The sequence below is a fragment of the Phaseolus vulgaris genome, chromosome 6 (assembly GCF_000499845.2).
Source record: "Phaseolus vulgaris cultivar G19833 chromosome 6, P. vulgaris v2.0, whole genome shotgun sequence".
NCBI classification, from domain to species: Eukaryota; Viridiplantae; Streptophyta; class Magnoliopsida; order Fabales; family Fabaceae; genus Phaseolus; species Phaseolus vulgaris.
Window position 1 is genome coordinate 12800770 of NC_023754.2, and position 25606 is coordinate 12826375.

The window sequence follows — 25606 nt, forward strand, 5'->3', positions numbered from 1 at the left end:
AATGTGAGAATCATAATATGATAAGATCTGTATGTGAACATTATTGTATGTGATCAATTGTGCGTTCACTATCATGTTTTAATTTACATGTGGTATCAGAGCCTCACTGCTCATTTTTTGTGATTCTCCATTAGTGTTTTTCCAAAATTTAAGAACCCTAATTTTGTTCCCAATAATTAATCCCTATTGAAGAACCCTAATTTTAAAATTAGGGTTTATGGATCAAAATTTTCTGCACCTAATGCCATTAATGGCGTTAAACACCCTATGAACCTATTTAGTGGGACCGCAAGCCTTCACCGCTGTCATCCTGTGTTTTTCCGTCATCAACCATAACTGCAGCGGTGCGGTGGCATGTGCGGTGCAGTGGCGCGACTACGTTTTCTAACCTGCGCGCAGAGCGGTGGTTCGAGCAGTGGGGCACGGTGACGAGGAGGTTGCGCGGCGCGAGCGGTGGTCGCAGTTCATGGACCTTGTTCGCACGATGGTAGTGCTGTGGTGGTGATTATGTTATGGGGTTTTTAGCAAGAGAAAAAAATAAACCATATGTGAATGATTCCCTGCAAGTCATAATTTTTTTTTAATTCAATTAATGAATCACATGTGCACCTTACGTCATTGGCTGCACTTTTAATTGTGAATAATGTGGGGTAGCATTTTGGTCCCATTTTTTTAGAATCCAGCTTTACGTCATCAATTTATTTTATTTTATTATGTTATTATTATAATTAATTCAATTTGAATTATATTAACGTTTAATTAATTGATTGAAAGTGAGGAATGGAAAATTAATTTTTTTTCACTTTATGTATTAATTTTTTAAATTAAAATTTTGGAATTATTTGTATGATAGATTGGTAATCACCAAAGTGATCAAATCTTTATGTTTTATTTAATTCCAAATTATGGATGAATTTTATTTCAGTTAATGATATAATTTGTGGAATTATTTGTATGATAGATTTGTTAATCACCAAAGTGATCAAATCTTTAAGTTTTATTTAATTTCCAGACTACTGATAAATTTTATTTCATTTACCTATAGAATGGATGCTAAATTATTTATATATGGGTAAATGAAAATTCATTATTATAAGGCCTTTTTGGATCACCCAAAGGTTGATTAGTTGTCCTTATAATTAATGGATATGATTGTTGATAGTGAGTATGTGTTATTAGTTTTGCTTGTATATCCAAAGATAACAAGTGTTTCTAGTTAATGCATATATCTTGCCAAATAAAGTTAATACTATTAGCATCATTATGTTTTGTGTATTAATGAATCTCCCAAAGGAGAACATTAGTATACATAGAATGTTTTCTGAATTTGTATTGTATGTTTAGTTTATGACTCGAAGTATTAATGTTAAGCATGTGTGATTGCAATATCTGTTCCTGTAACCTTACATTCGCAAGCTACGTCTGTTCTAGTCTTTAATGGGCTAAATTTTTTTTACTAGAGTGAAAAAGTCCAATTTTACTTAGGTGTATTGGATCTTGATTTGGCCATTCGAATCGAGAAATCTGCTGCTATTACTGATGATAATAGCAATAAGGAGAAAACTCATTATATGGCTTGGGAAAAGTCAAATAGACTTAGTCTGATGTTTATGCGAATGAGAATAGCAAACAATATTAAGTCCGCTCTTCACAAAACTGAGAATGCAAAAGAATTCATGAAGTCTATGAAAGAGCGCTCCTAAACAGCTGATAAGTCTCTTGCTTAGACATTAATGAGTACATTAATCACCATGAAATTTGATGGTTCTCGTACTATGCATGAACATGTCATTGAAATGACAGTGGATGATAATTTTCTCGTGCAGTTCATTTCGAACTCTTTACCGTTTGAGTATGGTCATTTCCAGATGAACTATAACATTATGAAAGATAAGTGGAATATGCATGAATTGCATAGCATGTTAATTCATAAAGAAACTAGATTGAGGAATCGAGGAAACCACTCCATACATTATGTGAAAAATCAGGGAGTTGGAAAGAGAAAGTTTTCAAGAAACATGGAAAGGGTAAAGGACCACTGAAGATAAATGAGTCCTCTACTAAGCTCCAAAAGAAGAATGACAAATGTCATTTATGTAAGAAAGCTGGACATTTTCAAAAGGATTGTCTGAAACGTAAGCATAATGCTTATTATGTATGTTTTGAATCAAACTTAACTGAAGTTCCACATATTCTTGGTGGATCGATTCTGGATGCACAACTCATGTTTCTAATATGATGCAGGGATTTCTTTCAACCCGAATCATAAAGCCAAATGAAAAGTTTGTCTTCATGGGGAATAGAGAGAAGGTTCTAGTGGAAGCAGTTGAGACTTATCGTTTAATCCTCGAGACTAGATTTTATTTAGACTTGATGGATACTTTTTATGTACCTAGTATATCTAGGAATTTAGTTTCATTGTTTAAACTTGATGTTGCTGGATACTCTTTTAAATTTGGGAATGGATGTTTCAATTTATATCAGTTTACCTATTTGATTGGATCTGGTACTCTTTATGATGGATTATATAGATTGAATCTTGATAATTTATATGCTGAAACTCTTATGACCTCGCATCATAATGTTGGCACTAAACGTAGTTTAGTGAATGAATGTTCTGCTTTCTTGTGGCACAAACTTTTGGGACATATTTCCAAAGAAAGAATGGAGAGATTGGTAAAGAATTAAATACTTACAAGTTTGGATTTTACTTATCTGAATGTATGTGTGGATTGTATTAAAGGCAAACAAACAAAACACACAAAGAAGGGAGCCACAAGAAGTACTCAGCTTCTTGAAATTATACACACTGATATATGTGGACCTTTTGATGCAAGTTCTTTCAATAAAGAAAGGTATTTTATCACCTTTATTGATGATTTTTCATGTTATGGTTATGTTTATTTACTGCATGAAAAATCGCAAGCAGTTAATGCCTTGGAAGTTTATATAAATGAAGTGGAAAGACAATTAGACAGAAAGGTGAAAATTGCCAGGTCAGATAGAGGTGGTTAATATTATGGAAAGTATGATAAAAGTGGACAACACCCGGGTCCGTTTGCTAAGTTCCTTGAAAGACGTGGTATTTGTGCTCAATACACAATGCCAAGTACACCACAACAAAATGGTGTTTTAGAAAGGCGTAATCGAACCTTAATGGATATGGTTAAGAGCATGTTAAGTAAGTCAATTGTACCTGTTTCATTATGGATGTATGCTTTAAAAACTGCCATGCATATGTTGAATAGGGTTCCTAGTACGGCATTTCAAAAGACACCTTTTGAATTGTGGACAGGAAGGAAACCCAGTTTGAGACACCTGCATGTTTGAGGATGTCAGGTAGAAGTTAGAATATACAATCCGCAAGAAAAGAAATTGGATGCAAGAACAATCAGTGGATATTTCATTGGTTATCCAACAAAGTCAAAAGGGTATATGTTTTACTGTCCTACCCATAGCACAAGAATTGTTGAATCTGGAAATGCACGGTTCATTGAAAATGGTGAAAGCAGTGGAGTGATACTTCACAAAATGTGGAGATTAAGGAAGTTAGAGTACAAGTTCCTTTAACTAGTACTCCAACTTCAAGTATTGTTGTTCCTAATGTAGTTGAACCACTCAACGATGATGAAGAACAACAAATTAATGATCACGAGGTTAACAATGAACCTGTAGTGGAACAACCACAAGAAATAGAATTAAGAAGATCTCAAAGAGAAAGAAGGTCTGCTATTTCGAATGATTATGTGGTTTATCTACAAGAGTCAGAAAATGACTTAAGTATTGATAATGATCCAGTTTCATTTTCAGACGCCATCAATGATGATAATTTTGATAAGTGGTTAGATGCCATGAAAGATGAGCTTAAATCAATGGCACAGAATGATGTATGGGACCTTATAGAATTGTCAGAAGGATGCAAGAAAGTCGGGTGTAAATGGATCTTTAAGACTAAACGTGACTTTCATGGCAATATCGAACGTTACAAGACCCGACTTGTTGCTAAAGGTTTTACTCAAAAGGATGGCATTGATTATAAGGACACTTTTTCACCTATTTCTAAGAAAGATTCCTTTAGAATTATCATGGCATTAGTAACTCATTATGATCTTGAGTTGCATCAGATGGATGTCAAAACTGCCTTTCTGAATGAGGATTTAGAAGAGGATGTTTATATGGACCAACCAGTGGGGTTCATTGAAGAAGGAAAGGAACACATGGTGTGTAAACTTATGAAATCAATATACAAGCTTAAGCAGGCTTCTAGACAATGATATCTTAAGTTCAATGATATTATTGTGTCATTTGGATTTAAGGAAAACATCGTTGATCGGTGTATATATCTGAAGGTCAGTGGGAGCAAGTTTATATTCCTGACTTTGTATATTGATGATATCTTGCTTGCAACTAATGATCTTGGTCTATTAATTGAAACTAAGAAGTTTCTCTCTAATAAATTTGAGATGAAAGAAATGGGTGAGGCATACTATGTGATAGGAATTGAAATATTCTGTGATAGATCACAAGGACTGTTAGGTTTGTCTCAGAAAACATATATTAATAAAGTTTTAGAGAGATTCAGAATAGATAAATGTTCAACATTTCCTGTTCCAATACAAAAAGGAGACAAAATTAGTCTCATACAATGTCCAAAGAATGATTTGGAACGGAAACAGATAGAGAATATACCTTATGCATCTATTGTTGGGAGTTTAATGTATGCTCAAACTTGTACACGACCAGATATTAGTTTTACAGTTGGTATGCTTGGTAGATACCAGAGTAATCCTGGATTGGATCATTGGAAAGCTGTAAAGAAAGTTTTAAGATACTTACAAGGAACGAAGGATCACATGCTTACTTATTAAAGATCTGATCATCTTGAGGTGATTGGATATACAAATTTAGATTTTGCTGGCTGTGTGGATACATGAAAATCTACATTTGATTTATGTGTATCTTTTAGCCAGAAAAGCGATTTCATGGAAAAGTGCAAAGCAGTCATTCATTGTTGCATCCACCATGGAGGCTGAATTTGTGGCATGCTTTGAGGCCACAATTCAGGCTAATTGGTTGCGGAATTTTATTTCAGAACTTGGAATTGTTGACAGTATTGCCAAGCTGCTGAGAATTTATTGTGATAACCCCACAACTGTCTTCTTTTCTAAAAACGACAAGTATTCCAAAGGTGCTAAACATATGGAATTGAAATACTTTGTCGTTAAAGAAGTTCAGAAACATAGAGTGTCAATAGAACATATTAGCACTGATCTTATGATTGTTGACCCTTTAACAAAAGGGTTGCCACCCAAAACATTTACTGGTCATGTTGTAAATATGGGCATTATGTCTACTAGTGAATGATGAATGTTGTTATTAATGCTTATTTGACACTCTGAGCTCATTGATAAATAATGTTTCTGAAATTTATGTTTTCTACTTTATGTATATGAATGTAAATTATGTTGTGAAAAACAGATTATGTTGTTATTGATGAAAAATGACATTATGCTTGAACCTATTATGGATTTCTCACTATAAAGTCATATTAAGGAGAAAGGATGATATAGTAGTACATGAAAGAAAATGTGTTGATTGAAATGACATATAACCGCCATGACTCTTATTATTTCTGTATCCTTGATTTTGATTAATGATAGAACCAATTTATGTAAGGCCTTTTAAATGCGCATTTATGTAATTTCATGAAAGTATTATAACTCATATGAGTCAAGTGAGAGAATGTAAGAAATTATGTAAATTAATTTCTATAAAGTGACTCACAAGACTTAGAGTTTGGGCTTTGGGCCCGAATATGATTTAATAATAATAATAGAATTAAAGGCCCATTGGTTAACGTGAGAATATATATCTGATGATATACCTAATGAAAACCGACATCTGATGGAGATTGAAAAATAATAGCAATGGGGTTCTGCCTCTACAAATAAGAGTTGTCTCACTGTTAGCCATCAAGAAAGTGTGTGACAAGAACGAAATTGACAAGAGATAGATTAGGACAAAAGTATGTAAAGGAACTGCTCACGTAGGATCTCTCATGGATCAAGGTAAGTGCCTATCTCTATTATAATTTATGTATGGAATGTGAGAATCATAATATGATAAGATCTGTATGTGAACATGAATGTATGCATTCATTATCATGTTTTTAATTTACAAAATGACCCTTGAATATTTTAGATTCGGAAAGGAGTGGAGACTATGAACACCAAAAAAAACTTGGAGTAAAATTTCATTGTTCCCTTGAATATAAAATTTTTAATGGAGGGGATAGAGAAGTACGTTATTTAATTTGATAAAAAAATCTAAATTAATAAAAGATAGAAAGGAGAAAGAATAAGAACCACTAATATACAAACATTGACTATTTTAAATGAAAATTTGGTATGAACCCTCAATATGACTTAGTTAATGTATATGTTTTGGCTCCCTAGTGAGATGAACACCAAACTCAAAATTCATGTAGAATTGACACCATTTAAGAAGAGGCAATAACAAGGCACAACATTAGGAGTGAGATGACATTAATACCTTTATTGGAATTCTTTTGATTATTTCTCATCTTAGAGTTGAAAGTTATAGTGTTGAGTCAAAATGAATTGAACTACTTGGGGATATTTCTTCTTACACCCCTACATTTTGAAAAATATCAAAACTAGCATTGTTATTTTATTTGAAAAGGCACAGTTATGGGGTTTAGAGGATTTTGGAAATTGGGTTCCATGACATCTATGGATTGGTGGATCTGAAGTGCCTTTTTTTTAACTTTTGATGTTTGGTTGTGGTTTTCAATAATTTCTTGAATTTTATGGTAATTTATAGAAGTATGGACAATATCAAAGGATTTATTGAACTTCATTATTAATCAATTTTAAGACTCATTGGAAAACATAAACATAAACATTTTTATCCAATCGGCAAAGCTTGGTCTTCATATGTACTTACGATGTTGTAATTGAATTCATAAATCAATAAGCTATTAACAGTGACCCATCCACTATATTGTAGAATATTAAGGTGAAGGAAGAAACACCTGAAGTAGAATATTGAAGTGGATGGGTCATTGTTGACAACTTATGAAGACCACGTGGCTCATTTGTATGTTGACAACTTACACGATCATGAGTGAATCTGTTCTTCTGCATTTACAATAGCCATAATGTATGTTTACATATTGATTTATGAATTCGATTACAACCTCATAACTACATATATGAAGACCCTTTGACGATTGGATAAGAATGTTTATGTTTATATTTCCAATGAGTCCTAAAATTAATTAATAGTGAAGTTCAACAAATCTTCCAGTATTGTCCATACTTCTACAAATTAACATCTTACCATGAAATTTCAAATTATTGAAAACAACAACCAAACATCAAAAATAAAAAAATATATTTCAAATCCACCAATCCATAAGTCAAAAATGTATTTCGGATACGTTGATCCATAAATAAAAAAAAATAATGAATTGCAGATCCACCGATCCATATATGTTGCATAACCCGATTTCTGGAAACCTCGAAACCCCATAACAGTATCTTTTAAAAAAAATTACAGGAAGAAAAATGTATGAGTGAAAAAAAAAAACATCAACATGGATAGTTTTGTATGATCATAGAGCATACACGATTCACAAGGTTGATAATTTGTACAAGTAGAAGTAAATAATGTGACCACACTTCAAACATATTTGACATTGAAAGTTTGCGAAACGTCCTCCACAACCTCCACCAATGTCAACACTATAAAGAGACTACTAATAGAATTTTTCAACTATGAAAAGAAAATGATTGAGGTGCGAAACAATGAGAATGAAAACAATCAATAAAGAGAAAAGTACATAGTTAATAAAATAGATATAATTATTTTTGTTTTATTTGCTAAGAGGTTTATGAAAAGAAAATTATTATGGGAAGAATTTCACGACTAAAACTTGCTGTTAAAAAAATATTAACAATCATCTTAAAGTTTTCTTAATAAAAAAATTAAAGTTGGAAGTTTTAGTGTGCAAGAGATAATTTAAAAGTTTAGAGAGGCTCACGTGGACTTGAAGTACTATATAACATGTCCAAGACCACGTGTAACACGCTTATTTTATTTATTTATTTATCAAGCACTCGTGGTTATGCTACTCATCAATACATTTTTAAAATAAATAAAGTAATACCATAAATTATTCTAACATAGTAATAAGTATAATAATTATAAATTGACAGATAAAATTTTATCATATTTAAACATTAATTTAAATACAGTATAACATGGTATTTATAAGCTCTATGATAAAATTCGAAATGATCTCTTATAGGTTAATTTCTATTCTTTTAAGTAGTTTCATACTTATCGTGCTAATAATATTTTGTTCTTTCTTATTGATTTTTTTTTAATAAATTAATGCAGCATTCAACTTTTTTTACTTTTTTTCATATTAATGAATCATAGAGGCACAGTAAAATCACTGATAGCATTTTAAAAACTTTAGTAAAGCTTATATCAAATTTTCTTTTACAAAAAAACTCTATCAAGTTATTAACAACTAACTCCTTCTTAATTTTAATATATATATATATATATATATATATCATCTATGTTTATAATATGATATAAATTAATTAAAATACATTAATGGTATAATTTTTAATATTATCTTTTAATAATAAATTATTATAAATGATAAAAAAATTATTTCTTATATTTTGAATGTTACTTCTAGAATGATTGGCCCATAAAAAAAACTTGCAGAATGATTTGTTATTAATTGAGAATATAAAAATTTAATATTTAAGATATGATAATATTTAAAAACACTTTTAATTAAGGAAATATATTATATGATATAAACGAATATAACTTAAATAATATAATCTAGAAAATAATGGATGCATAATTTAACTAATGAGTTGTTATTTCATAATAATATCTATGTTACTTATTATTGTCATAATATCGACCAATTTTTTATTTGTAATTTATAAAATCCGGCGGATGAATTTTCCATAAAAAATCATTTTGATTGCCTATTAGAAAAATTTCTAATTTTATATTGAGACTTCAATTCTTAAAAAAAAAAAATTGACTATTCAAAATTTTGAAAAAGATTTTTTACTAATAAATCGATACTCAAACTCATTTCTCATTTTATTATGATTCTTTTTCTCTAGCAAACTCATTTCAATAAGATTCTTTTTCTCTATCAAAGAAACGGATTCTAAATTTTCATATGGTTCCCGCGGGGAAGTCTTTCCAAAAGCCTATTGGATAATTTTTATGAATTCCATCATTTCACCAATTCAAACTAGATAATAATATTTTGATACCTTACTCTACTTTACATCCATAATAAAATATTAATATATAATAAAAAAATTTAAAAATAAAAAAATATGTTTAATAAAAATATAGACAAAATGTAAAATGTTAAAATAATTTTCAAAATTAAAAAAAATTAAAAATGATTAAAATATTAATATTTAGTGGGATGTAAGGTGGAGCAATGGGTGTGAAATAATCATTTTTCTTCAAACTAATTAATGAACTAAAGAATTTTCTTTTTTTTCCAATGAAATTCCTAGTAATCGTTTGAGTTTTAATGTATCATTTCACCAATGTTAAATAAATAATGTCTTTTGTCATCTCCTTTGTTTGAACAAAGAGTTATCACTTGATTTATGGACTCTAGAATTAAAAATTTCGTATGTAGTCTCAATCTCGCTTAAATGCCGACTAGTCGATTTAACGAGACATACAAACAAAATAATTATTCAAATGATTCTACACTTACGAAATAGCTTTTTGTTCCTGCTAGGGAGATAGGACCTAGAGAACTATTGAATAACTTCGTCTTCTTCCTTTCCTCGGGCAGGTTGCTAGGGCTTCGTTGTGATCCTTCTCGCCTCGATGATACTCCTTCGGGTCTAGGGTGAATTCCAAATGGGGGAGGTACATGCAGAAGGCACTTGACACTCAAGTTAGTAAAAAGGGTATTCGACACTCGGGGGTGTACAGTGATTATGATGTACCTTGTTCTTGGAATGTGCGCTATTTATATTATTTTAATGGACTTACCTTCTTGGGCCAGATTAGTGGAGTGGATCACACTTAGAAGCGTATTACCTAATTCTTAATGGCAGTTTAGCTTCACTGACCTTGGTCTAAGCGTTAATGGATTAAGTGTGTCGGTCGGCCTGCACATCCGTGCAGGTCTCAGTCAGGGAGACCGAATCGTGGCAATGACCAGTCGGTCCATACCAGTAGATTTGCCCCCCAGGATCGAGAATGGATGTGTTTGATGAGTCTTTGAAGTGTTGATTGTCGGTCAATTCTTATTAGGTGGGTGACTATTGGGCTTCCCGAGGTATGACATGACCTCAGGCGGTGTGACGTAACCCGCATTAATGAGGGGTTTCTCGGGCACGAAGTGTTATGAGCGGGGTGATCTGGGAGATCTAACGATTGAGATCGTTGCGACGCTTCGTCTTTCGAGGTCCTTGGCACCTATAAATATTGGTCCCAACAGTGCCAAGGTCCTGTGCTACCTCTTTGCTAAGTGCTCTGATAACCGAGTGTTTCCTCGTCTTCCTGCTCTGATAACCGAGTGTTTCCTCGTCCTCCTACTGTGTCCCGGTCTTCGGCTTTGCATAAGGTTAGTCATGTCTACCTTGTCTCGGAATGTCTGCTATTTATATTATTTTAATGGGCTTACCTTATTGGGCCAGATTAGTGGAGGGGATCACACTTAGGTGTGTATTACCTAATTCTTAATGGCAGTTTAGCTTCACTGACCTTGGTCTGAGCGTTAATGGATTAAATGTATTGTTCGACCTGCACGTCCGTGCAGGTCTCAGTCAGATCGATTAGGGAGACTGAGTCGTGGCAATAACCGGTCGGTCCGGTACACTTTCAATACAATAAATAGTACAAGTTTAAAAACCTAAATATATGTCTCAAAGTCATGTTTTAATATAATTTCAATGAAACACAATATCAATTAAATACTAGTCCATTTAAATATGGTGATCTAATTCAATTTTAATTTTATCACTTTTATTCACATATTCTAAACTAACTAATTATACCATATCATCAATTCACATATAAATGGTGATCTAATTCAATTTTAATTTTATCACTTTTATTCACATATTCTAAACTAACTAATTATACCATATCATCAATTCACTTGGAAGACTTTAACACTTAACACTTTATTCCAATTATTGAAACCCGGCCTTGAAATCCTAATTTCTAATTTTCAAAATGGAAAATCTTTATAAATTCAAACCATTAAAAAATCAAAGTAAATTCAGAACTTCATACATGAAAAATCATTTTACTCTACACAAAATCAAATAATCACGTAAACCTAAATTAGAATGTTAAAAATAGTTAGCTTCCTTTACATTGCATTTCTATTAAAGATAATTAGGGTTTAAAGAGGACATTAACCCAAGATCTTTAAGGATCCTCTAGATTCTTTTTAAGGAGTCAAACTTTAGAAATAAACACATTATAACATCTGACAAACTTTTCACCTATTTTAAACTTTGTCACCTATTTTAAACTGTAAACAAATGTCAATCCCTTTCAAATACTGTACCACTTAAAAACAAATTTTCTAGATTGTATGTGATCTCAAATGGTAAGGAGAAAACAATTGGTGAGTTAGGTACTTGGATTGACTACGTATGGATGTGGAACCTAAATGGAGACGTAGTATATTTGAGTAGGAAATGGAGTTAGAAGTAGAATTATTTAACATCATAGGGGTAGACATAAAAAAGAATAACATGACACATGTAATTAGAAATGTGGAGACCAAGGAGTTTTCATAGTGAAATCAGCTTACTCTTGGATCTAGAAAAACCATGTACAACAAGAACACACTAGTTACATAGATTTCTGAGAGCAAAGGTAAGCAGTTGCACAATTCGTGGCTTGGAAGATGCTTAGGGGTAGAATAGCAACAAAAGTGTTATTCACACAAAAGGGTACTGCTACCTAATCTTGTATGTGATTTTTATCAAATGGAAGACAAGTCACTTAATCATATTTTATTGCACTATAATAAATCTCATGATGTCTCATGATGTCTAGGTTATGTGTGATAAATGGGTTGGGATCCAATCTGTACACAATTGAGATATAATGGAACATTTTCAAAACTTTAAATTATGTGAGTTGAATGATATACAAAATATAATATGGAAGGGAGTATGGATAGCTATTGTGTGGACAGTTTGGAACTATGCGAATAAGATTATTTTTAAGCAAGGGAAGGTAGATGTACATGAAATATTTTGTATAGCACAACTTAACGCGTGGGTGTGGCTGACACATAAGGTGTTTGCAACTATCTTCTTTTATTCAAATTGGGTGTTATGTCCAAAGTTATGTATAAAAAACTTGTGACTAGTTAATAGATTAAAGCGGTAGGGGTGTGAAACTACTTTATACTATAAAACTTGTCAATGTGTGATGTAACCAAAATGTAGGGAAGGGCTAGAAAAAGCAGGGTGACATCGTTACTGTCTAGTTTTGTTCTTTTTTGTAGAGTGTAGGGATCAGTAAGGAAAAATGGTTATGTTTTATTCTTCAAATGTTGTTTAATAACAAACTATAAAAGATGTAGAATATTTGTGGAACAAAACCTACTGGAATACCAAGGCAGAAGTAGTTGAAAATTGTTGAAGATCTGTGATTGTTCTTATTTATGTTTGTATAGCGTAGTTCTTTAGGCCAATTGAAAAACTTTAGCATAGTTAGAGTCACTTTTTTTAGGTATTATAAGTGTGTGTATCTCATGTTATAACATTTGTAAATAACGCTATGTGATTATTGGTAATCAAAGGTTGGAAAGGTGTGTGTATATGTGCAAGAGATATGCAGTAAAAAGTGGGATATTTCTTTGTTGTAGTAGAGGTTTGGCATAGCTATGAGTTGCAATACTTGCAACTCCAACAAGGGTACAAGAAATAATGGATTATGCCTAAGCAGCAGAGGGAATATAATTACTTGGATATTTCTTAAAAAGGATCCTATTGTTGGATTTATACGTCTGTGGTGTAGACTTTGAGCACGATACATATTTAAACCTGTAAACTTGGTGCAGTATTAACCTACCAGAAGGTTTTTAGGTTCATTAGGGCTACAGAGACTAGTTAGGAGGTGTGGACTGTCCTTTTTTATGGCAAACCTTTTGATTTTGCTTGTTTTGTAAGCTAAAATATGATGCTAACACTCTCTTTTTTATACAGGTTGGAGCATCCCTTAAATGCTTAATTTCTATTTATTTATTATTCTTTGCTGATTAAGAAAACATTATAAAATGTTAAAACTCATACAAATTCATCTTGTCCCATCAAATCTTACATGCAAGCTAAAACACCCCTAGTTAGAAGAGAAAAATTTACCTTAAATGAGATTTTCATTAACTGATATAAGTTTTCTCTTGACTATCTTGGAACATGAAGTAAAATATTTTGGAAACATGAAGGAAGGAGAAGAAATAAACTCTTTAAAATTCTTTAGAAAATAATAAAATAGTTTAAAAGAGATAATGAAGTAAGATAAATAAAAATTAAATTGTTTTTTATTGTAACGTTAAAATTAAACTCAAAACATAATAAAGGCTATTTTATTAAGTAAAAGAGGTGTATATTTCTCAAGTGTCACTGTGACGCTGCAACAATAAGATCAACTAGAGAATGAGTGTTACATTTATGGTGTCAGAGCCTAGTTGTATTATGGGTCAACATAAGGGAAATGAATTAGTATTATTCTTTTTATGTTAGTTGAATGTTTAGCCTAGTTAAATGAATTAGTTAATATAATTTCTTTTGCATGATTACTGATAACACACAAACTACCTACCCTTCATCTTCCTTCAATACATATGTGTGCTATTGTTAGAGCTATTGGGATGATGCCAATAATCCTATAATAGCAGAGATCAGTTGGAAACTGCTAGGATGGAAACAAAGACATATTAGACTTTTCATCAACATCCTTCTTTGAGTTTAGAAGATTTCCTGAGGCATAATTCCCCAAATTCCAATGACAAGGTGAACCCTAATAAATCTAATTAACAAATTAGATATATTGAGAGGGAAACTAAGTTATCTTATGCCCTCTATATGCTTATAATGAAGGAAAATTCTTATTACAGGACATGAGACAAATGATGAAAGATATACGATAAGTCATCACATGGAAGAGTTTTAAAGGAAAAATTATAAATGAGTATTTCCTTGAAAGTATCAAGTATGCCAAAGAGATTGAATTTATGCATATTAAGTAAGATATTTTGTTAGTGACCAAGTATGCTACTAGGTTCAAATATCTAGCTAAATTCTACACCCAAGACATATATAAGGCTTAGAGGTATAGAAAGTTTTAGAATGGTCTAAAGCAAGAAATCAAGGAAATGGTTGGAGATTTTCATGCTTTAATGAAGAAAGTAAAGGTGGTAGAGAGCTTTAAGAGCAACAAAAAATTTGCTAAATCCCAAAGTTTAAGGACCTTTAGGAAAGAAACCTAGATATATTGATCAAAATAAGGCTTATTCAAGGCCTCAACCATCTAGAGGTAGATGATCCGATTTTCATTTGTAAGATGTTTTAAGTGTGGTTCTCATACATCTAGAGGTTGAAGATCCAATTTTCAACTCCAAATGTGACATGCACTAGATTTCATTGGTATGACCATCCTACAAAGGATTGCCAAGCTAAATTGAGAGTACCCACTCCTAGTTGTGTGCAGTAGGCATAACATTACATAAATTAGAAGTCGATAGTAGCTGGATAGCATTTATCATTAGTAAAGTTAAGGCTTCACAATTTTATGGTTTAGTCAAAGGTATGTGTTCTATTGCAAATAACATTTGTTTGTTAGTTTGATTTTGAAAGTGGTTGTTTATGCCTCTTTGTAGTTGAAAGTACATGAAAGGAACTACCAACCTCCGGACTTAGAGTTGGCATAAGTCATCTTTCCATTGAAGATATGAAGACATTACCTTTATCACAATAATTTTGATGTGTTTATTAATCATAAAATCTTAAGGTATTATTTGACCAAAAGAAAATTAACACGAGGTACATGAGGTGGATGACATTCTTAAAACATTATGATTTTCAATTGTTGTACCATCTTGAAAAAAAAGAGGATAAAGAAGAATCAAATGTTTACTTTGATGATTAAATAATTGGTGTTGATTGAGGACTACAATTTCAACTTAGAGATTTTAGTATCTTCTAACCATATTAATTGTAACATGTTTCTTATAACTAACAAATTTATAGAAAAGATAAACAGGAAATAATTAATGGATTGTAATTTGAAACGTATATTAAGTCTGTTGGTGTTATCATAAGCTTATAAGAGCATCCTAAATTTACATCTTGATACGACCAAAATGTATTAGGATCTTAAGAAGTTTTATTGGTGGTTTGACATGAAGAAGAGATATGTAGTCAAAGTATATAGAGACATGTTTCTTCAATTAGACATACATGTTTCATAGACATTGTTTGACTTGTTAGAAGTCTAAGCTTGAACATTAATGACAAAGAGACATGTTTCATCAATTAGAAATACCTTGATAAAAGTAAGATAATATCTTGATGGATTTTATCACCCACTTACAGTGAGGAGGCATGATGTAATTTAGGATATAGTGCATCATATGATAAAGTTTGCACATTTCTTATCCATAAATATAATTATTTCTATGCATAAATTGACACAAATCTATATAAGTGAATCTTGAACTTACACAGGGTACCCTCCAACACCGAATCAAATAGAGATCCCCACTTCACTTCTAGATTTTACCAAACACTTCAGGAAGCCTTGTGATTATACTCCAACTCAGTTTAGTTTACAATTCACAAATTGACTAGTAGTCAAGAAGAATGATGCAATCATTATAAGATTTTTTGAAGACTTGTATGATCATTTAGGAAGTTAGAGTGAAATTTTATAGTTAGTGAAGTTAATTTATAATAACAAATATCAAATAAACATTGGGATGACTCCATATGAAACCTTGCATGACAGAAAGTGCATGAACAACTTTATCTCAGTTTCATCAACAAACTATTGAGAAGGTTACATTAATTTAGGAGAGATTGAATACTTCCTCAGGAAGAAAAAAAACACATGTATATCAAAGGAGAAGACCATTGGAATTCTTGGTTGGTGATCATGTATTTGTCAAAATTACACCATTCGCTGGTGTATAAGGGTTATTAAATCAAAAACCAAAATCCATTAGGTCTAATCAGATTCTAAAGAGAATACGTCTTGTAGCTTATGGGCTTGTTTTACCTCCTCCAATGGTAAACATCCATAATATATTTGTCTCACAAATTAGAAAGTTTGTACTCGATATGGAACACATTTTGGAACTTAATGTTGTACAAGTGAAGGACAACATGTCATTTGAGGTTAAACCAGTCAACATTGTGGATTATCAAGTGAAACAATTGCATGGTAGAAACATAAACATGCTCAAGGATTTTTGGAATCTCAAATCTAGTTATTCTACCTAAGAGATAGAATACAAGATGTTTGAAGGCTATCCTCATTTATTCACTGTTGAGAGAATTTTTTAGGACAAATTTTGTTGTTTTGGGGATAATGTTAAGCCTCCGATCTTGGACTCTTTACTCTCTTTTTTCTTTTTTTTCCTTTTTATTTCTTATTTTTCTTATTTCTTCTTTCTTCTCTTGCATGCTTCAAACTCTCTCGCATTCCATCATTCTCTCTTAGTTTCTTATTTGAATTACCATATCATTCAAAATTTGAACCTATCATGCAGTAGTTGAGTAGTTGATGGAAACCAAGTAGAGGATGCTCAAGCCCATGAAGCCCAAGCCCAACAAGGGGCCCAAGCCCAACAAGGGGTCCAAGCCCAACGAATTACTAGGAGCATGGCAAGAGCTTTGGGACAAGAGTATAATAAGATGGCTCTTCTTATTTCTTTTGTAGAATAGGGGTTCGGATGTAATAAAGAGGTGTAAGTAGTAAGGTAGTTTAGGGGGAGTGTGGATAGGAGATTAGGAGGTGCCAAACTAGGAAGGAAAGTCACACTTCCTTCATTGTCTAGATTGGCGCCGGATTTCATTACATTTAGGTGTCATTTAGCTTGCATTTTCAGCACCTCATAGGCTATAAATAAGGTGCTTCTCTTTGTATTTTGGAGATTGGAATTTTTATAGGAGAGAGACTATACTCAAATTTGGAGAGAAATTGTGAGTCTTGAGTCTTCTTCTTCCTTTGCCTTATCTTGTGAGCTATGGTGAGCTTCAAGTGGCGGCACTCCATCACTTATCTTGGATCAAGGAACCAAGTGGCGTGAAGTGTTCTTCCAATTCTCAAAATCCAGCAATATCCTTCTATAAGTGTTCTTCCTTCATGTTCTTTCAATTTCATTCGGTAGATTAGCTTTGCTTGTTGTTTCCTTTCATTTGTACCGTTTAGTTTTCTGTTTTCCAGTTTTGTTCTGTGTTTCTATTCAGTCCAGTAGCTAGCTTTTCAATTCTGTCCAGTTTTTAATTCTTGTTCTTCATTCCTTGTGTTTTGATTCCATTTGACAATATATGGACTTCCATATGAGTCTTGGTTGGTGCTAAGTCTTGGTGAGTTCTTGAATTAGAACATTGATCCAATTCTAAAGTAAGGTGCCATTTATGACCAGCTCAAGTTGCTCCTAAGAATGTCAAAGAATCATGTATTCTTGTAGTTACATTCACATCAGTAGTCTTGGATGATTTCTATCTAGTAGTTGAGTTGTCTTAGATGATTTATATTTTCATAGATTTCAATTTGGAGTAAGTATCTTTTTACTCTAAAAATATTTCAATTTCTTTTTGCTAGTGTCTAAGCTCTTTGTTGGTTTGGTCAATTGAGAAAATTGATTCTCCTAACTAGAACAACATGTTAGTGAAATTTTGTATTGTTTGACTATGTTTCACTATGCCTTTAGGATTTTTGGTGCCTCTCGACTACTTATAGCAATTACTTAGGTGCAAGTACATTGTTAGGTTAGAGAAACTATATTAAACTATAATTGACTTATTGACTTGTGTGATTGTTATTGTTAATGAATTGGTGAGTTGTACACCGAAATTGAAATTGATGGATCTTAAAAATGTATATGAATTTTTGAAGATTTGTAAGTTTTAGAAGAGTCAAAATGAGGCATAATATCACAAGTGAGTGAATTGTGCTTTCATTGAGTTCAAATAAGTAATTTAAACTTCTTAGGATAATTAGTTTCAGCAAATTTTATTTTGGTAGTTATGTTGAGTTGTTTTTGCATAATGCCTAGTTGTTGCTTGAGCCCTGCTCAAGAAAGGGCTTAAACCTTCACAAGAGAGTATTATCTCTTGAATGATAAGTTGGATAATTGAGCAATAGCATCTCTTGTTCAAGCTAGAAGCCAAAACATGAATAAGAAAGTGGCAACAATAATCTTCTCTTAGCTGAAAGCTCATTAATCAAGAGATGAAGTTCTAATTGTTTGGGTAAGTCTCAAGTTTATTTTCTTAATTAAAAGAGACATACATCATTCAAGCATCTATGATGCTTAAGCAGTGAGACCTATCATTAGCTACCTATGCTAGCTTGAACTAGGAAGAAATCAAGAACAAACTTTTTTTTATTTGGAAATATCACCTAAGCATGGTGTCCTTGCTCAAGTGAGTATTCCTTAATCCCTAAATCATACTTAAATCTAGTCTAAAATGATGTATATTCTAACTTATTATATTTTCATATAAATTTGATTGTTTATTCCAATAAAATGCTAAGATGGAATATATGGATGGATTAATGTGTTATAATTGTGACTATATATGTTGTATGTATCTTTTTATATGAATAAGTTACTTATATAGGATGTTATGTGAAGTATTATTTGTTAATATTTATGAAGTAAAGAAACATATGATAAACAGAGATATTGTAACTTCATTGAACGTTGAAATCATGTAGATTTAATATATGGTTTATTGTATATTTGATACACGTCCATACACTTAGATATTGATATCTTAAACTTATCATGATCCATAATTATATGATCTAATTGTAGATCAAAGTCTTAAATTCGGTTAAGTGTTAGTTTTTTTATAGAACATACTTACTTAAGATAATTTTGATTGATTTTTTTTTTATTGTATATTCATTTAATATTTAGATTCATATATTGATTTATGATCAAGGAAAATGAATTAACAGGTGGCTTGTGGTTTGTTTATAGTCACGTGCATATAATTGGTTTGAGATTATTTTATGTATAATGTATAGTAAGTTAATCTGTCTCTTATTATATTTGGAATTGTATTTATTATATATAAACAAATATAATTACAAATATAAAAGTTGAACATGAAAGGAATTAGTAGATTATAAACAAATAGTCATATTTTTCTATTAATAAATTTTTTTTTCTACTTTTATCGCTTTTAATAAATTTTAAACATCAATAAAAACAATGGTAAAGTGAGTATGTCAAAAACATGCCACTACCACCTTTATTTTTTTATAGTTGAATTAATATATACTAAGGCCCTATTTCGATTCGATCTAAAATTAAAGTAGTTAAGAGAGTATATAATTTGAAGAAGCAAAATATGTATGCTAACTTATTTTCGTTTTACTCTGTTCAAATAATAAACTTTTGAGAGATGCCAATTATTATCAATTAATGTTTATGCTTATCATTTATGTTTTTTCAGTACTTCATGTTAGTTTCATGTTATTTTATGCTTTTAGCGTTGTGTCACAGCTTGCCACGTGTGAGGTTATTAAAAATTATGTTCCTCGTGCCACAATAGATACTTGATTAATGCTTATGGAAAAAGATTGTTGATAAAAGAAATACGAAGAATATATGAATAATAAAAAAACGTAACTCGTGATCCATGAGAGTTGGTGAAACTAAGAGAATCATATTATTAAATTATTATTATTATTATAAACTATAAATACACGCATGATGTAAAACCTTTTTTCACATCCCACTCTTTTTCTTCACTCATTTTCAACCAAACTTCCATTTTTCATCGTTTTGCTACTGTGTGCTGAGGAGCTTCTGTAAGTTAACCATTTCCCACTTTTCAATTCACTGAAATTAGTTGTTGAAGATTTTGATCTTTTTGTGTTCGATTATGCCTTTGTTTCGTATTTTAATGTAAGATTCTAGTTATTCTCTGTTTCAGTGTTCATTCTGGTGTCTGGTCTTTGATGAATGGTTGGTTCTGGTTGAGTCTTTAGATCAACACAAGCCGACATTCTTGTACAAATTATCCTATTATTACCCAAACATGGTCTTCTAATCATCAATTTTCCTATGTTTAAAATTCTAAAATATCTACTATTTATAAAATGTAAAATTATATTGATCCAACTCTCTCACTAAAACTATGTTGAGTTTTTAACTAATCATCAGATTTTATTATATTTTAATTAAAATTTACAAGTAGTAGGGTAATGGTGGTTAAATGAATTTTACTTTATCATCAAATATAGATTATTATACATGACACTGCTTTTACTTATATAATAATTACTTTATAAATCATATCTAGTCTAATTTCTAGTAAAGTACAAGTGAATATATTTTTTAGAATTTAGGGTCTAATATTTTCTCTCACACTCTATGTATTTGTTATTGAGTAAAATTTATCCTTTGATAACTTTTTCTTTCTGACTTAAGATCATCAAAACTTGTGATTCTAATAAATTTTATGAGATAAAAAAGTGTTAAAAAGAAAGTGTTGTTAGCATTTCTCATAAACTAAACTCTGTAGTGTTCTGCTACATGTTTTTTACCAAAACTTGTGACACATCTGAGTAGAAGTTGCTTTGCACAAAAGTTATGCAGATATGGCTAACACCTACAAGCCAAAGAACATTCTGATCACTGGAGCAGCAGGGTTCATTGCATCCCATGTCTGCAACAGGATAGTCAGGAACTACCCTGACTACAAAATTGTTGTCCTAGACAAGCTTGATTACTGTTCAAATTTGAAGAACCTGATGCCCTCACGTTCATCTCCAAATTTCAAGTTCATCAAGGGAGACATTGGTAGTGCTGACTTGGTCAACTACATTCTCCTCACTGAGTCTATTGACACCATCATGCACTTTGCAGCACAAACCCATGTGGACAACTCCTTTGGAAACAGTTTTGAGTTCACCAAGAACAACATCTATGGCACACATGTGTTGCTGGAGGCTTGCAAAGTCTCTGGTGGCCAAGTGAAGAGGTTCATTCATGTAAGCACTGATGAGGTTTATGGGGAGACAGATGAGGATGCAGTGGTGGGAAACCATGAGGCTTCTCAGTTATTACCTACCAATCCATACTCTGCAACAAAAGCTGGTGCTGAAATGCTTGTCATGGCATATGGTAGGTCATATGGCTTGCCTGTTATAACCACAAGAGGGAACAATGTTTATGGGCCTAATCAGTTTCCTGAGAAGTTGATTCCAAAGTTCTTGCTCCTCGCTATGAAAGGAAGTATTCTTCCAATTCATGGGGATGGGTCCAATGTTAGGAGTTATCTCTATTGTGAAGATGTGGCTGAGGCATTTGAGATCATTCTCCATAGGGGTGAGGTAGGGCATGTTTATAACGTAGGGACAAAGAAAGAGAGGAGGGTGATTGATGTGGCAAGGGACATATGCAGGCTTTTCAATTTGGATCCTGACACACATGTCAAGTTTGTGGAGAACAGGCCTTTCAATGATCAAAGGTACTTCTTGGATGATGAGAAGCTGAAGGATTTGGGGTGGTCTGAGAGCACTGCTTGGGAAGAGGGGCTAAGGAAAACCTTGGGTTGGTTTCTCAAGAATCCTGATTGGTGGGGTGATGTTTCTGGTGCTTTGCTTCCTCATCCAAGAATGCTCACTATGCCAGGAGTTGAGAAGTACTATGATGGCACAGATAAGACCAAAAATGCTTCCGTTGTTGATGCAAACCATGCCAACGAGAACAAAATGGTGGTTCCAACTATAAGAAGCAATGTGCCACCAAGAAAGCAATCTGTGAAGTTCTTGATATATGGTGGTGCAGGGTGGATTGGGGGGCTTGTAGGAAACATTTGTGAGAAGCAAGGGATACCCTTTGAATATGGCAAAGCACGCTTAGATGATGGATCACAAATCTTGGTTGACATAAGGACCAGTAAACCAACTCATGTTTTCAATGCTTCTGGGGTGACCGGAGCATTAAATGTGAAATGGTTTGAAGCTCATAAACCAGAAGCCATACGAGCAAATGTTGTTAGTGTCTTAACATTGGCAAATGTTTGCAAAGAGCATGGTCTTCCCATGATGAATTATGCCTATGGTGGTAATTTGGAAGACACAAAAAGTTCCACTGATTCTTTCTACTTTAGAACGCAAGCCAAGGTATCTTAAAAAAACTTGCATTTTGCTATATAAGTTTAATTTCTATGCATTTGATAATATGAAAATACTTTACACTACCAACCAATCAAAATCATCATTACTAAGGTAGTAATTGTGAAGTGGATGACAATGTAAATCAGAGCATACACTATTTTATTCTTTTGCCATTTCTGTTGCACAGTTTTTGCATGATCACTAATTTTGTTTTTGTCACTATGGCTTTAGGTTGAAGAGCTCCTAAAGGAATATGATAATGTGTGCACCCTGAGAATCCAATTGCCAGTTTCATCTGATCTCAGCAACCCACATAACTTCATCACTAAGATAACAAGGTCTGATAAAGTGGCCAACATTCCAAACAGCATCACTGTTTTGGATGAACTCTTACCCATTTCAATTGAGATGGCCAAAAGGAATTGCAGGGGCATTTGGAACTTCACAAACCCTGGTATTGTGACCTGCAATGAGATTCTGGAGATGTACAGGGATTATATTGATCCTAGTTTTAAATGGGTTAATTTTACAGTTGAACAACAGGGTCAATTCCCTTCTCCAAGAACTAATGAAATGGATGCATCACAACTGCAGAAGGAATTTCCTGAACTATTGCCTGTTAGGGACTCATTGCTCAAATATGTCTTTGAGCCAAAAAAACAAGAACTTGGGTTATTGAGTGGCATAACTAACTATAAATAAATGTATACATCTCTATCTATTTTCTTCCTCTTCTTGCTACTATGGTATGGACTAGTTTGACGTAATCCTACTATTGAATTTCTCATTTCTTTTTACTTTCTTCCAATTTTGTATTTGTTTTAGATTTTGTAGATGATTGGGTTTTGTTGTTTCTAAGTTCTATTTTACAACAGAACTATGTTGGTCTAAATAAAAAAGGCAATTGATTCCTGCGCATGATGTTTTTGAACCTGCATATAATGGCTGAAGTGAAATATAAAAAGTAGTTTTTTAGTTTTTAAATAAGAGGGAGGTGTTGATTAAAATACATTTTGGATTTGGTATTCTAGAATAATTTTTTGGATTTGGATTTCTGAAATACACTATTTCTAGATTTCAAAATCTTTTTACTAGTTTTAGGATGACAAAGTGGGTTGGTTCTGTCGGATAGACGGTCAACCCACTATCATTTAGTCAGAATATGTCAACTTTTTAATCCACGTCAACCCGTATTGGTCTGGTTTGCCTAATCCCCCAATCTGGCGAGTCACAAGCAAGAACCCATCCTTCTTTATTTATGACACTTTCAAAGATCAATCTCGTGTTTTTGGAATTAAAATTGGTAGTGGTTAATGTTTTATATAAAATTTTATTTACATTAGTTTCTTTATACATCATTTGATTCACTGAAGTTAGAGATGACAATGCGGGTTGGTCCGCTCTGCATAGACTCACAAAATGCGGATCAAGTTGGCCTGCATAGAATATGCATGCTGATTTTACTAGCCCGCCCTGCATAAGGATTGACCTATGGGTTTGCGGGCCAACCCATATAAGAAATATTTTTTTAAAAATTAGTAAAAAATATATTTTTAAATAGAAATTTTGAAAAATTTAATTTTTTATTTATTTAGATGCATTAGATAAATCGTCTCACAAAATTATTCTCACAACACATGCATAATAAGATATGAGTAAAAATTCTAGAATGAAAAATATAAGGCTCCATGAAGAAAATATGGGGATGCAAAAATAAATTTCTAGTTTTTAAGTTCTGCGGGTCAATCCGTCCTGTCCCACACTTGGCCCGCACAGACGGTTGATTATGTGGGACGGGCCAAAACGGACTAGCGGGTTGAAAAAGGCAGCTCATCCCGCATTTTTCTTAGTAGAATGCGGCCGATTCCGTATGGTCGGTCTTTCTTTGTCATTCCTAACTAAAGTATCGTTGATATTTATTTTATTTTTTAAATATTAAACCTTTTTTAATTAAAATATTAAAGTTTAATTTAATTTATTATTTTTTCTTACAATTTTTATTGTTTAAAAAGTGATATGAATGAAAAATTGCAAAATAACAAAGGGATCAACTCACCATTTCATCCTATGAGAGACTAGATTAGATTACTGATTTCAACCCTATAACCTTGATAGACTAGTCCAACCCACCCATTTTTGACCGACCAGTGGTAGGTAAAGAAAAAACTACCGGACTGACCCGTCTATCATCCCTCTCTAGAATATGTTACCTAAATCCCTGTTGTGAATACGTTTTCAAAATCTGTTTTTTGGATTTTGTTTTCCAAAAATGCATTTTTTCTATTTTGGAATTGTTTTTCCAGAAAGAGATTTTAGTTTTTAAATTTTATTTCAAAATTTTATTTTAAATTTTCCTTTTCAGGATATAATTTTTAGTTATAGATTTTTAATTTCAAAATAAGGATAATTTTGAAAATTTGAAAGTTAATTGGGTGACGATAAAAAATTATTGGATGCAGTAATCAATTGCCAATAAAAAGTTGTTGACACTGGTTGAATTAGGGTTGGACCTTGATGTATGAATATATCCAAATAAGTCAATAACTGATTAGGTATGGTTTCTATAAAGTATGTTATAATTTGAGAGAATTGAACAAAACCGAATTACTCCAAATTCAATTTAAATTGTTTGAATTATTATAAATAAATAAATATTTTATTCTAAAACATATAAAATATAAAATTCACTTTAAACAATTCTATTTAGTTGTAATTCAATTTTTTTTAAAAATAAACTAAAATGTTTTTTTTTTTTTTTTAACATAATTATAAATTATTTCTTAATAATCCTATTTTTTGTAAATAAAAGAAACTAGACAAATCAGAAAAAAGAATTAAAATTTTATGAAAGTTATTAACACGAGATAAAATATAAATAAAATATGCAAAAATATTTTATTGGGTCCATTTAGTAATTATTTAAAAGTACATCATTAGAAGGGAAACAACTTGAATTCTATAAAGTCAACAAAATTTTAAAATGATTGGTTTTTTATTAGGCCTTCAAATAGACCTATTGAGATAATGAGGTGTTCACACAGTTCTTGAAAATTCGTGGACTGTTAGATAGATCAACCTCCTAATAAAACCACTTATTTTAGGTTAGTGGTGGTTAAGAGACTAAATCATTTAATTAAAGACTCCTAAGAACAAGTCACCTTTCTAAGCC

The 25606-nt window shown here is 32.0% G+C and overlaps 1 protein-coding gene across 2 annotated transcripts; it reads left to right on the forward strand.

Moving 5' to 3' along the window:
* Window positions 1–19999: 19999 nt before the first annotated feature.
* On the forward strand, window positions 20000–23234 carry LOC137831139 (trifunctional UDP-glucose 4,6-dehydratase/UDP-4-keto-6-deoxy-D-glucose 3,5-epimerase/UDP-4-keto-L-rhamnose-reductase RHM1-like). 2 transcript variants are annotated; one of them, XM_068638690.1, is made up of 3 exons: window positions 20000–20121; window positions 20912–22443; window positions 22669–23234. In XM_068638690.1, the coding sequence occupies exons 2-3, from the start codon at window positions 20914–20916 to the stop codon at window positions 23137–23139; spliced, it is 2001 nt and encodes a 666-aa protein (XP_068494791.1). In that variant the 5' UTR covers window positions 20000–20121; window positions 20912–20913; the 3' UTR covers window positions 23140–23234. The 2 variants fall into 2 exon arrangements, with proteins under 2 accessions (XP_068494791.1, XP_068494792.1); XM_068638691.1 differs by having other exon boundaries at window positions 20048–20121; window positions 20904–22443.
* Window positions 23235–25606: the final 2372 nt, after the last annotated feature.

What these genes read in the sequence shown, in the direction of transcription:
- LOC137831139 (XM_068638690.1), top strand. Translation starts at nt 20,914, where the DNA reads ATGGCTAACACCTACAAGCCAAAGAACATTCTGATCACTGGAGCAGCA. An exon ending in ACTTTAGAACGCAAGCCAAG is followed by an intron (nt 22,444 to 22,668) that starts GTATCTTAAAAA and finishes CTATGGCTTTAG; the next exon opens with GTTGAAGAGCTCCTAAAGGA.